The sequence below is a fragment of the Mandrillus leucophaeus genome, unplaced genomic scaffold (genome assembly GCF_000951045.1).
Source record: "Mandrillus leucophaeus isolate KB7577 unplaced genomic scaffold, Mleu.le_1.0 Scaffold44, whole genome shotgun sequence".
Lineage (NCBI taxonomy): Eukaryota > Metazoa > Chordata > Mammalia > Primates > Cercopithecidae > Mandrillus > Mandrillus leucophaeus.
This window is the reverse complement of record NW_012104698.1, coordinates 4,734,303-4,747,667: the sequence shown is the minus strand read 5'-3', so window position 1 is coordinate 4,747,667 and position 13,365 is coordinate 4,734,303. Positions and strand designations below refer to the sequence as shown.

Here is a 13,365-nt window from a genome sequence, read left to right as displayed (position 1 = left end):
TTTTTTTTTTTCTTCCATTTCCAAAGCAACTGCTGCTTGTTGTGGCTCCTCTATACTCATCAGGGTTGAGCCCTTTTGAGTGATAGAGTCCCAGTGATTGAGCTGAGCCCAGGAAAAGAATGACAAGCAGGGTGATTCCACTGGCCATCTTGTTAGATCGGATACTGCCTGTATTTGCAGTACAATCTGGGTCTGCCCCTTTCAGCTGGCTTCAGTGAGGCCACTCAGCAGCCCAGCGAATGTTAATGACTTTCTAGCTTTCTTATTCTGAGCCAGAATGGAACCAGAGACCTAGAGGTGAAAGGTTTCCTTCCCTTTTATGAATTCCCTGAGCCGCACTGTTCCCGATGGTGTCCTGAGAAAATATTTTCCCATTGAGTTTAATTCAGCAAAGCTTCTCTCTTGGATCTGCAGTGAACTGTATTTCTTTAAAAATATTTGGTTTTTTTTGAGAGGGAAGAAACACATTTTGCCACACTGAGGGTAAGCAAAAAATGTATCTGACACCTCAGATAATGGGGATTTTTTTGCGCCCTTGCCTTTCTGAATCTCTTCAATTGAACATTACATTTTTTTACCATATTTTATTCTCAAGGGAGCTTTCCATAATTTAAATCTCCTGTTTAACTGTACATTTAGAATGTGGACCCTGACACTGTCCTGATGATAGCATACAAGCTGGACATTACAGAATTTTTCTCTGGAAGCATTCTAATTTTATTCACTCATTATTAGCATCCTGGCAGAGGATTGCACTCTGTACCCTGAACTGGGCAATCCCTTCTGATGAATCCTGGAAGCTAAGATTGTCAAAATTGGTTTAAATTCCCCTTCCCATTCTCATTTGTATTTTTTTTTAATGTTGTTAATTCAAAGCTAGTTATTTCACGGAGTTTAGCATAAAAGGAACTAAAATGTGTCCTTAAACAGGTTAAAAAAAAAAAAGGAGAAAATAAAAGTAAAAGGCTTACAATCTGTTCGACAAGTGGGCTGTGTTAGCATACACTCCCAATTGTTAAAACAAAAAAGAATGGAAGAGAGAGGAAGGGATGGAGAGAGGAGGAAAGTCAAGGGGAAGAAAAGAAGGAAGAGAGGGAGATGGGAAAGAAAGAAGCAAGAAGGAAAAGGAGAACTTCTATTACGTGAACCGTTTCTGATAGGTCACATAGCTACAAATGAAAATTACAATCTAAATGAAGCTTAAAAATTAAAGGACTTACTAGCCTACTTATTCTAATTATTCAGATCCACTTTCTAACTCAAGAGTTTGAGAAGTGCCCACTATAGTTCACTTTAGGTGCTTTTGAAAAGCAGTGATTTTATTTTAAAACCTGTTTGAGTAGACCCTTATCTTTCTTCCTCTTTGTTTTTGCAGGAAATTTCAATGAAAAGAAAAGCCAATGGATTGTGGTCTTAGAAAAGCTGCTTAGATGATGTCTGTTTCCCATGCTATAGACACGTGGCAGAGCTGTAAGTAAATGCTCGGCACTGCATGATGAATTGGATGGCCGCAGACCGGAGACAAAAAAAATAATTGTCTCATTTTCGTGGTGATTTGCTTCACTGGTGGGACCATGCCAGAACGGCTAGCGGAAATGCTCTTGGATCTCTGGACTCCATTAATAATATTATGGATTACTCTTCCCCCTTGCATTTACATGGCTCCAACGAATCAGTCTCAAGTTTTAATGAGTGGATCCCCTTTGGAAATAAACAGTCTGGGTGAAGAACAGCGAATTTTGAACCGCTCCAAAAGAGGCTGGGTTTGGAATCAAATGTTTGTTCTGGAAGAGTTTTCTGGACCTGAACCGATTCTTGTTGGCCGGGTAAGCTTTGTTTTTAAGATCTCAATTTCAGGGTCTGTTGGTGGTCTTAAGATGTTTAATACCAGAGTCTTTTTAGTTGTGGCCACACTTAGCTGTAAACTGTTCAGGACAGATGGTTAGTGAGTTTACATGTCATTCTGTTAGGAATAGGATTAATCCCAAGGTAACAGTTTTAAATGGTCTTGTAGGGAAAGCTTCTCCTATCACCTCTTCCACTCGGCTATCAATAAAATATAACACTGCTTGTATAATGCGTAAACAAATAACATTTTCTTTCTCATTCACACGAGAGAGACTTCATGCCAAACCTTTTCTCTAGTTTATAGTACTTGGAAGAGATATGCATCTTTTCTCAGTTTGAGTTCCTACCACTTCAGTTGCTGAGAGTTTATTTTGTTTTATTTTATTTTAAGGACATGCAGATATCTAGAATTGCAGGTAGATATTTATCTTTTTTGTTTTATCATCTGTTTTTTCAATAATTAACCTAGGATGGAGAAAAGGAAGTTCTTAAAGTAGATGCTTAACTGCACTGTACTATTTGAAAAACTTTGCAGTAGAAAACTAGTTCATTCATTGTCAGATGAAATCAAATGTACAAAATCAAAATTTTAGTTTAGTGGAGTGTGTGTGTGTGTGCACGCGCGCGCACGCATGCGCGTGTGTGTTAGACTGGACTTACATTTGTTTTGCTCCTGTTGGCAGGTCAGACAAATGTTCTTTAGTAGACATAGGCTGCCTGCTTTCCAAAATCACACTGTGGGTTATTGGAGACTACACGTGTTTATTCCTCAGCACTGTTCATAAGCTCCTTTTAATTTTGATGCACATCTTCATGTAGGTATAATTCCAATTAGGAGCCTGCCAATGACTGATTTTCTTGATAAGTCAGTTTAGAAGTGAATCAGGCCAATGTTATTCACTTCCCAAATGCAATGATTTAAAAGAAAAATAGGAGGGGAATTAAATATTGATCTTCAGGACTTGAGTTAACTCTTTGTGTTTCACCGGGAACTTCTGATTGCATTAATGCTTTTACCCTATTGTCTTGCAAAACGAATTGAGCCTCTCCAAGGATTACGTTTTTCATTTCATATGGTTCTACTTGGATAAAGAAAGCCTGCATGAGGAGATATCATGAACCATTACATGGATATTTATTGAGACTTTCCTATGTGCCAGACGCTCTATTAGGCATGGGAGGCATATCAATGAACAAAACAGTGATCTCTGCCTTTAAGGAACTTATATTTTGGCCAATACTGAGTGTTTATTATCTGTTGAATGCTATTATAAAAGCACTTTGTGGGCACCAACCTTTTTGATTCTAACAATAGCACCCCCTTCAGTATATGCATATGTATGTTCATTTGCATGCATGGATACAAATATATATGTATAAAACAAGTCTGCACTCCCTTTGTCATAAGTTCAAAATATAAAATCTGAAAGATTTTTTTGTATCCTTGATACAAACTCAGGGAGCAGTACCGACTTAAGGCTACTATAGTCGTAATGCGTAATTGTGACTTCATATATTTTGCTGCAAAAATGTTAATGTGATTGATTACAGGGTGCTGCCCCAGACCCTGCTGAGGGTGTTACTTACCATATAGTTTATATACCTTAGTGTTTCTGAAGTGTGAACAGTTTTGAATTCCAAAATACTTCTGGCCGCATGGGTTTTGGATATGGGCTTCTTTACCAGCATTATCTTACCTTTTTTGTAGGTACAAAAGTGGGTTTTAGATGGATTAATAAACCAAACCAATATCACAGAATGGTAAATGATCTACTTGAGTTTGAATCCTATTGGAAATTCCAATGGCCATTATTTCACCCACTGTACCTTATTACATATTAGGAACCAGCTAACCGGAGTTTAAACTGTAATTTACACTTACGAGTTACCGAGTATGGAATGTAAAGTCTTTAAATGCCTACTTCTGGATATTCAGAACTTCTGTAATCAGCCCTAAGGCAAGACATTCTCATACAATATGAAATTCTGGGAATACATGCGTATTTACATAATGGATGCTTTTTCCTTGCTTTTCTTTTTATTTATTTATTTATTATTATTATACTTTAAGTTGTAGGGTACATGTGCATATTTTCCTTGCTTTTCTTAGTTACCTCTTTATGAAGGTATATCACTGTGACTGTGCCTTGCATAATGTAAATAACAAAACATCCTATGCCCAGGAGAACATTTCGTTTTTATCTGGGTAGAAAAAGTAATTAATGTGGGGTTGCTTTGGACTCAGAATCTGATAACTGATTTCACCTCCATTCCTTACATGAAGTAATAGAGATAGAGGTAAACAGCCGGGCATTCAGCATCTTCTTGTGACTTATTGACACATGAGACGTTCATGCTTCTCTGAATGACAGAAATGTTGCCAGTGAACCCTAGGATTTTGAAATAGCCAGATGCCTTTGAGTCTTAGTGATGGTTTTTATCTAGGCTTTTCACGGCGTCCTACCATGACCAATTCCCAAATAATTGTTAAAATAGAGTTTATTTTCTGGAAAACTTCTCTGCGAACATTTCCCATCATACCTATTTCCCTTTAAAGAAAAATGCTCCTGAATTATGACAGCGTAGCCTTGGAGGATCTTGGCTTGTAGTGTAGCCAAAAATACATTTCAGGTGACGGCTTCAGATTATGAGTCAAGCTGAGTGCGAAGATGATCTGTATCGGGATGCCCACCGGTGCTTTACAGTGTTTTATCTCTGTGCACACTCTTCCACATCCGACTCTTTAAACCACTTCACCTCCCAGCTTCTCCCCAGGAACCGGCTGAGAAGCATTACTTACTTATGAGCACACCTGCTCTTTGAAAGGCGCTCCTGCGAGTCACCATGGTGAGGCCTCTGACCTAGCAGGTTGAGTTCGAGCTCAAGGGCAGAGCTAGTTTTTGAGTGATAGGTTCTTCAGAGCCTCACATATAACCTTACCACATCCATCATCTGTTTTTAGTATATCGGTAGGCAGCTGGATGCTGAGAAAGCTCCTTAGCATCAGAGATGTACTCTCTCGAGGTTTGAATATGGGCTTGGCCACTTTCTGGGTGTTAACCCTGAGAAGATTACTTAAGATTTTCAAGGATTATGCAAATAAGATAAATAAGAATTTGTAAGAATAAATAATAGAAGCATAGTGCCTGCTATATAGTAATTGCAGTTGTAATTGCATTCTTAATTGTGTGTGTGTGTGTATGTGTTTGTAGTTGGAGTGGCAGACAAATTAACAATTACCTCACTAGGTGAATAACAAGACTCTGGGAGTCCCTGCACAGGGACATGTTGTATAGTGTGGAGGTGATGTTTCTGTTTGTCTTGAAGAGTCACCGACCCGGGGGTGTGGGGTGGGAAGTGAAGTGCCCCAGCAAGATAGAGGAGTTTTTGCAAAGTCTTGGGGAAGAGAGTAAGATGACTGAGAGTAAGATGCTTCCCTTGGTCAGAAGCAACATAAGCTTTTATATTTTCTGTTGAAATGGAATGAAGTCAGTGGTCATATATATTGGTTTCTATTTAAGAGAGGGTCTTGCTCTGTCACTCAGGCTGGAGTCCAGTGATGCGGTCACAGCTCACTGCAGCCTCGACCTCCCAGGCACAAGTGAATAGTCCCTCTTTAATAGCTGGGACTACAGTCATGCACCACCATGCTTGGATATTTTTGTTTAAATCTTTTGTAGAGATGGGATCTCCTGTGTTTCCCAGACTGATCTTGAACTCCTGGGTTCAAGCAGTCCTCTGGCCTTGGCTTCCCAAAATGCTGAGATTACAGGTGTGAACCATCATGCCTGGCCTGAAAGTCATATTCTTAGAGAGGCTTTCCCTATCAGTTCTTCTAAAATGTAATTGTTCCTCCTTTAATATTTCATACCCTTTGTCTATGCTTGATTTTTTTTTCTTCCTGACAATCATTATCTAACATACTCTATACCTTATTATGTTTATTATTTGCCTATTTGCCTCTTCTAGGGTGCAAGTTCCACAAAGAAAAGGATGTTTGAGTCCTTTGGTCTTTACTCTGTATTCCCACAACCTAGAGCCCTGCCTGTATATAGGAACTGCTCAGTAAATACTTTACATGAAAAAATAAATGAATAATTTACCTACATAATGGAAGAATTTATAATAGTCATATAAGCTCAATGGTATTTTTCAATAAAGGAGCTTTCGTGTTCTCTCTTTCATATGGGTATTTTATAGACCCCTCTGGGTAGTTAAAAAGTGTTTTCTATGTATTGATATTGAAAGTGTTTCTTTGAGGTAGTGAGTGTGAAGAAAAAGTTACCTTGTTTAAACAACTGTCTTTCAAACAGCTGCAGTATTACCTCAGTGGAGACTGTCTTCCTTACCACTGTCATAAAGCAACACGTTGTCTTCCAACTGCCTTCAGACTTTTGTGTTTGGGCTTATCGTACAAACTGGAGCAGAAAGCTTTTGTCTGGATTTCTGAAAAGCAAATACCAGCCAAACAGACTCCATTCCTGCCTCCAGTTCTCTGTGGACCAAAGCAGGGCAGAGTCTGTTCATAAACACATAAACACTGAGGGTTCACATCTCCATGTACCTCAGTGTTGACTTTCTTTGGAAATTGTGAGAGAGAAAAAAGTGGCTCACGGGACACTTAGCCCAAATCTGCTTATTTGTTCTGGTCTCAGGAAAGAGAAAACCTGTGGTGGTTTTTGATGAATCTGACACACAACACAAAAATACCGTCCTGTGGTAAAATGTGCAGATACTCTTTGTGGTAGACAGCTTGATGTCATTATGAGAGCCCTTGGCTGGAAGTCAGGATGGTGATTGATACAACCATGCCACAAATATTTATTGAGCACCTACTGTCTGCAGAGTATTTCATTGCCAGTGGATTCTCAGCTCTGAGCAAACATAGGTCTATCTCTGCCTTCTGCATGGAACCAGTGAGCTCCTAGAGGGAGACGGACATTGAAACGGAAAATCAAATGAAGAAACATCACAAGAAAACTGAAATAAGTGCTCTGAAATGAAGGAATGTGGTTCTCTTGAAGCATATACAGAGGAAACTGCCCTATTCTATGGGAGGATGGAATCTTCCCAAAGGAAATAACCTGGAAGCTGATACGCATTAACCTGTTGTTGAACCAGGGTTCAGGGATAAAGAGAAAAAGCATTTTTGATAGAGGAAATAGCACGTTCAAGGCTGTTTACAGAGCTGAGAGAGGGTCAGGGTAACTGAGTGGGTCTTAGTTCTGGCTGTATAACAAGTTAACACAGACTGGGTGGCTAATAAACAACAGAAATGTATTACCCTCAATTCTGGAGGTTGGTAGTCTTTAAGATCAGGGTGCCAGCATGGTTGGTTCTGGTAACGGCTCTTTTCCAGGTTGTAGACTGCAATCTTCTTGTATTCTCACACTGGTAGAAAGAGGGCAAGGAAGCTTTCTGGGGCTTCTTTCAGAAGGGCTCTAGTTCCCTTCATGAGGGTTCCACCCTCATGACCAAATTACCTTTCAACAGACTCACCTCTTAATACCATCAAACTGAAGTTTAAAACTCAACATACCAAGGTCATAGACATTCAGTCTGTTGCGCTGAAACACAGAGATCTAGGCTTAAAGTCTCTTGTGTCAAGTTAGAAAGATAAGCAAGGATCTCTTGGAGATCTGGCTTCTTTCTCTTTTAGTTCTACTATAAAGTAACTGGGAAAAAAGTCACTTCTGTTGGGTGCAATTTCCTCACTTCTGAGTGTATGGGATTAAGATATTATATATTTAAGATACAAACCCCTATGGAACAGGAATACACACACACACACGCTCCACATGCTCATTGAATATCCTTTTTCCAGAATGCTTGGGACCAGAAGTATTTCAGATTTGAGATATTTTCAGATTGTGGAATATTTGCACATATATTGAGATATCTTGGAGAACAGAGCCAAGTCTAAACATGAAATTCATTTATGTTTCCTATTTGCCTTACACACATAGCCTGAAGGAAATTTTCTATAATTTTTAAAATAACGTTTTTATGTAACAAAGCTTTGACTGTGACTCATCATGTGAAGTCAGGTGTGGAATTTTCTACTTGTGGTGTCATGTCAGTGCTCAAAAACTTTCAGATGTTGGAGATTTTTAGATTTCAGATTTTCGGATTACAGATGCTCAGCCTCTCTGTGTGTGTGTGTGGGGGGGGCGGGGGGTGTGTGTGTGTGGCATCGATTTTTGGCTCAGGTTGCTTTAGTCCTTGTTCTGCAAGTCCTGTGATCCTCAATTCGTTATATTGCTTTATTTTGGGAAAAAAAAAAACCAGTCTGCTCTGCAGGTGGTCATAGTTCTTCTATACTAAATCCTCTCTCTTACATAAACTTCTCTGCTCTTTCCTCCCTTTTTTCCTCCTACCTGGGCTTCTGAGCTGTTCCTTATTTGGATGTAACTCTGTTGCTGGTAATGCCACGTCTATTTATAATTCTCTTCCTCCAAGGCACTGACTCATTTTCTCTCTTTAAATTTGACCTTCTAACCTTCCCTCTTCACTGTAACTTGGAAATCGTTTGGGTGGTGCTTAGTATGAAGGACACGGGATGCCAAATAATTACACTATATTACAGTTTATGGTGTCTGCGACTGGTGAGAAAATTGCACTTGACATGCCATTATTTTTTGCCGGCCGTTTGCATGTTAAGAGCCCTGGACTACGCAGTCACAGCTTAATTGTATCTTCGGCCTTGTGAGAACAATTCATTGTCATTTCCATGAAGCTTCTACCTACTCAGACAGAGCCTTCTGCACCAATCATTTGGCAGGAATGCAAGTCAGCATCGCGTGTCTCAACCTGGTCAAACAAGAAGAGTTGGCTCCCTCTTGTCCAATGTCCCGACCTAGAAATAGGGGTATCCCAGAGCTGTTGGAAATCTTTGGCTACTAATATAAATAAAGAGAATAATATTAGTCATTTAAATTAGCAGAAACCCTAAACACACACACGCTTACCTACATACGTGCAGATACATGCACATGGAGGATTTCTTAGCTGAGTTTGTGCATGAGCAAAATTCCAAATCAGTAGCTCCAGACTCTCACCCTGTTCATCTCATTCCTTATCAAGGGACCAGGTGAGAGAGAGTGGATAATCGATGCTTATGTTTGTAGATGCACTGAGAAGTAAATTCAGCCAGCTTTCTCTTAAGAAGAGTCTTGCATATTTTGTCGGCTCTTTGAGAGTCATCTCATGAAGGCAGATATTTTTCCCACTTGAAGCAAAATAATAGCAGTCATATGTTTATGGATGACACAATCAGATTATATAATTCTGTTTTTTAAATAGATTGCAACAAGATAGTCAGTACAAAAAAACCTCAGAGTATTGATTCCTATTACAAGTATGAAGCTGAAATTCACAGGGAAACATTGCACAAATATAAATGCTGCATGACTGAAGAGTGACTCATTGCATATTCACATGACAGAATAGCATAAAGTCATTAAAAAAAGTAAGATTTATAACACGAGAATGTGGTTGCAACTTAATAAATACCAGAGGCAAGATAATAAAAAGTACGTAGAATATAATTATTAAAATATATGTGTGATACAGTCAGAGTGCCTGGCATATAGCTGTTAAAATATGTGTGTGAACATGAAAAAATATATTTAAACATTTTTATAACTAACTTCAAACCATGAATACAGACGTATGTATTCAAACTTTTACAAAAAAAAAAAAAAAATGAGCCATTAGTACCCATTATCCTGCTCACCCATATTCAATACTTTTAGATATTCTACTGTTATTCTTTCAATTACCTTCACCCCCATAAATGCATACACATTGCCAATGCTTTTGATTTAAGTAGTTAATTTAAAGAGAATGCAAATCATGTCTATAACCACTATTCACTATTTTGATGTGAAGATTTCCCCAGTTGAAAACAACATAGAATCATAAAAAAAAAAAAATCCCAAAGGCGTGATTATACCTAATGAGTACATGATATCCAGGTAACCCACCTTAAAAAAATTGAGGAGTTAGTTTCTGACATTGATTCAGTTTAGTAACTATACCACAAAGCAATACAGGAGAACCTGTAAGGAAATATATCTGCATATTCAATCTTTTTCCCCCCAATATATGTGGTTGGATTATGAGTTTAAAAAATAATTTTCTGCATTTATTTTCTTAATATGCTTTTATTAAAATGTAAAACTTAATAAAATGAGAAAAATAATATATTTCTCAATTAACATCAATGCCATCCATTCACAGCAAATTCTTGGGGACCATTGCTTAATGTAAAACAAATTTGGTAAATAGAATCTCGTTTTAAAAACTACACCTCTGCTAAACACTTGTATGGCCAATCTCATTAATTAATAAAGCACTAGGCTTATTTAATCATTTTTATGAAGCTGTGAAGAGAGAAAGAACAGCTACAGTCTTTCTGCATTGCTAACTGCACAGTAAACAAGTTCCATAACTATGGAATAGACCAGATATTAACCAGATAAAAAGGTTTTATATTTGATTTTTTAAATGGGAAACTACCTTATGAGTCTTCAAGTAATATAATCAGCCTACAGGTTGCTTGTAATTTTTTCAACAGATAGGAATGACCTAGAAAAGTTATTTATGGAACCATGTTATTTAAGAAAGATAAAAGTGTTACAGCGTTTACAGAATTTCTTTTGGCCTGGCTAAGAATGTTTTCTAGACAGTGGTATTTTAAAAATAGTTCAGTATTTTCCATCTGTACATATCATTTCCATTGTAATTAACTTAAATTCACCCTCTTGCATGCACATACACACCTTGGCCTAATTTGGTCATCCATGTTTCTGTCCCTAAGTCTTTGAATATTTCGTTACACAGTATTTCAATAGGCAGCCTTGTGCACAAAAATCGGAATACTCAGTTAAGATGTGAGCATGTTTTCTCATCAGCACTGGCTCTCTCACCTCAGATTTTAATACGTTTAGGAATCCCTTTAGATGTTATATCCTAGAGGAGAAATATAATGCACTACATTTTTATTACTCAAAGTGAAGTCTGCAGACCACCAGCAGCAACACATGGGAGCTAGTTAGAAATACAGAATTTCATTCAACACCTGTACACCTGGATTTATTGAATCAGAATCTGTGTTTTAACACTACCCCCAGGTAATTCTTGTGCACATTAAAGCCTTTAAAGATGAAATACACATTTAGTTTTTAGGAAATCGGCCAGTCATCAATCAACCCCTGTATGGGTCAAATCATGCTTTTTTGCTCTCTGTACCCGTCGCTTTTGAATAACACCCAATGTTAAAAGAGGGTCAAGGGGGCTAGTATTTGGAAAAGCCCTAGCTGAGGTTTTGGAAGGAAACAGCTGTTGATTTTATTTGAACCCCATGTGGTAGGTGATGAACATAGTGGGTTGATGGGACTCCTTCCACACTGCAGGTGATGGTGAAAAGCAACAGCCTGCGTGTGCACCCATGCTCCTACCACCAACTCAATTCCTCAGCGAGAACTGTTAACTGTTGTCTGCTCAGTTCCGTGGACTACTTCCTTTTCTCTCTACCTATTTACCACAACTCCGCAGATGTGTTCTGAAATCTACAGAGTATCAAATGTCACTGGGCTTCCATGGAAAGCAGTAGCAGAATCCAAATAAGCCTGATCAGGAGGGCTGAGGAATACTGGGAAACAGCAGAGAATAAAACCCTACATGCATACTTCTGTTTCTCCCTAATCCTAAGAAAAACTCAACTGCGTTGCAGACATTTTTTTTCTGTGAATATATGGTTGAGACTAGGAAATTGATTGATGACATTATCTGGGGACATGAAAATGGGGGAGAAAAACAGGTTTGTTCTTTTTCTTTCTTTCTTTTTTCTTTTTTTGAAATGGAGTTTTGCTCTTGTTGCCCAGGTTGGACTGCAATGGCGCCATCTCAGCTCACCGAAACCTCCGCCTCACGTGTTCAAGCGCTTCTCTTGCCTCAGCCTCTTGAGTAGCTGGGATTACAGGCTTATGCCACCACGGCAGGCTTTTTTTTTTTTTTTTTTTTGAATTTTTAGTAAAGATGGCGTTTCTCCATGTTGGTCAGGCTGGTCTCGAACTCCCGACCTCAGGTGACTCACCCGCCTTGGCCTCCCAAAATGCTGGAATTACAGGCATGAGACACTGCGCCCACCCCCAAGAGAAAAAGAGATTTTAAGTAACCTGAATAAAGTGATCGTATCTATTAAGTGTTTACTAAATGGCTGCCAATTTATTAAAGTTTGCCTACTCAATCTTCACAGCAATCCCCTGATAAAGGTAACATTATACACATTACCAGATCGGGAGAAAGTCACTGAAGGGAATGGTCATTTCCACTAGAAGATGCAGGGGAGACAAATAGTGATTACGTGATGAAGCCCGAAATCAAACCTGAGTGTAGTGATCACAGAATTTGTTCCTGTCACCATGGCAACACACGATCTCATTTGAACCTTATGTGGTAGGTGCTCAGTATGCTGGGCTGTGACCCCAATTTGCAGATGAGAACGGTGAGATCACAGAAGGAAACAAAGGTATGGTCTCATAATGAGAATGTAAAAGGTTTAGTAAGATTTGAGCAGACAATGAGAGATGTTTCTGTAATTACAAAGCCACCACACGTGTTTTTTGCACCTCTATATGCTTTGTTAGTTAGGGACAGAGGTGCATATGAATCCCTCGAGAAAAGAAAAATGTCCTTGAAGATTATGCTTGTGCTGGCTCTGTTTTATTTATTTTATGGGAATCAGAGGAGAGGACAGTGGCATAGCCTGGGCCCGGGCAGGGCTGCTACCAAGTACACCACAATTTGAGGGTTGTTCTCCTAATATGGGGGTTAGTCTAGTATCTTGATGCTTTGTTTTCTCATTTTAAAAATGTATTAAAAATGATTATGCTGATGCATAAGAAAAAATGATGGAGAAGGAGTAGCAAGAAGAGAAAAACGGTTTTATTGAAAATTTCAAACATCTTGCTACATGCTTTAAATATATTTACACGTTATTATTTTCAATTTTGCAGATAAGAAAATTAAGACTTTTGGACGGAAGTAAATTCTCACTGACTTGGTGACCAGAGTGTAATGATTCTGGTTTTGCTTGAGCTGGGCAGAGCTTTTAACCATGCCAGAGCTGTAGCAAAAAGTTAGAGAGTTCACTGGAATCTTGAGCCAAAACTGAACAATTTTCTAGGTTCTTCTTAAAGTGAGAATCACCAGAACAGCAAAAAGAAGAGTGGAATGAAAAATAAAATCCTGTACACATAGATGGGAACTAAAAGAAGACAAAACGCTTGTACCCTCCAGTTGCTTGAACTAATTGTGTTAATGCTGAATAATTTAGTAACAATTCCCTGTACTCCTGGAAACTGAGCTGGTGGACAATATTACAGAGGCTCCAGAGGTGGGATCTATAATTTACTTAGCTCTGTGCGGTGACTTCCCTGACGCCCCTTGTAACTTTATAAGTCTTTTTTCCAAATAGATATGTGCTGCTCTGTTGCAGTTCTTCCGTTCCAG

At 38.6% G+C, this 13,365-nt stretch overlaps 1 protein-coding gene across 1 annotated transcript in view; it reads left to right on the top strand.

Annotated features, from left to right (window-relative positions):
• The window catches only part of CDH8 (cadherin 8, type 2), a 393,813-nt gene that overhangs the window by 14,505 nt on the left and 365,943 nt on the right, over window positions 1–13,365 (top strand). The window contains exon 2 of the mRNA XM_011994007.1: window positions 1,376–1,826. Within this exon, the coding sequence (XP_011849397.1) occupies window positions 1,575–1,826 (252 nt within the window). The 5' untranslated portion in view covers window positions 1,376–1,574. The remainder of the gene's footprint in view (window positions 1–1,375; window positions 1,827–13,365) is intronic.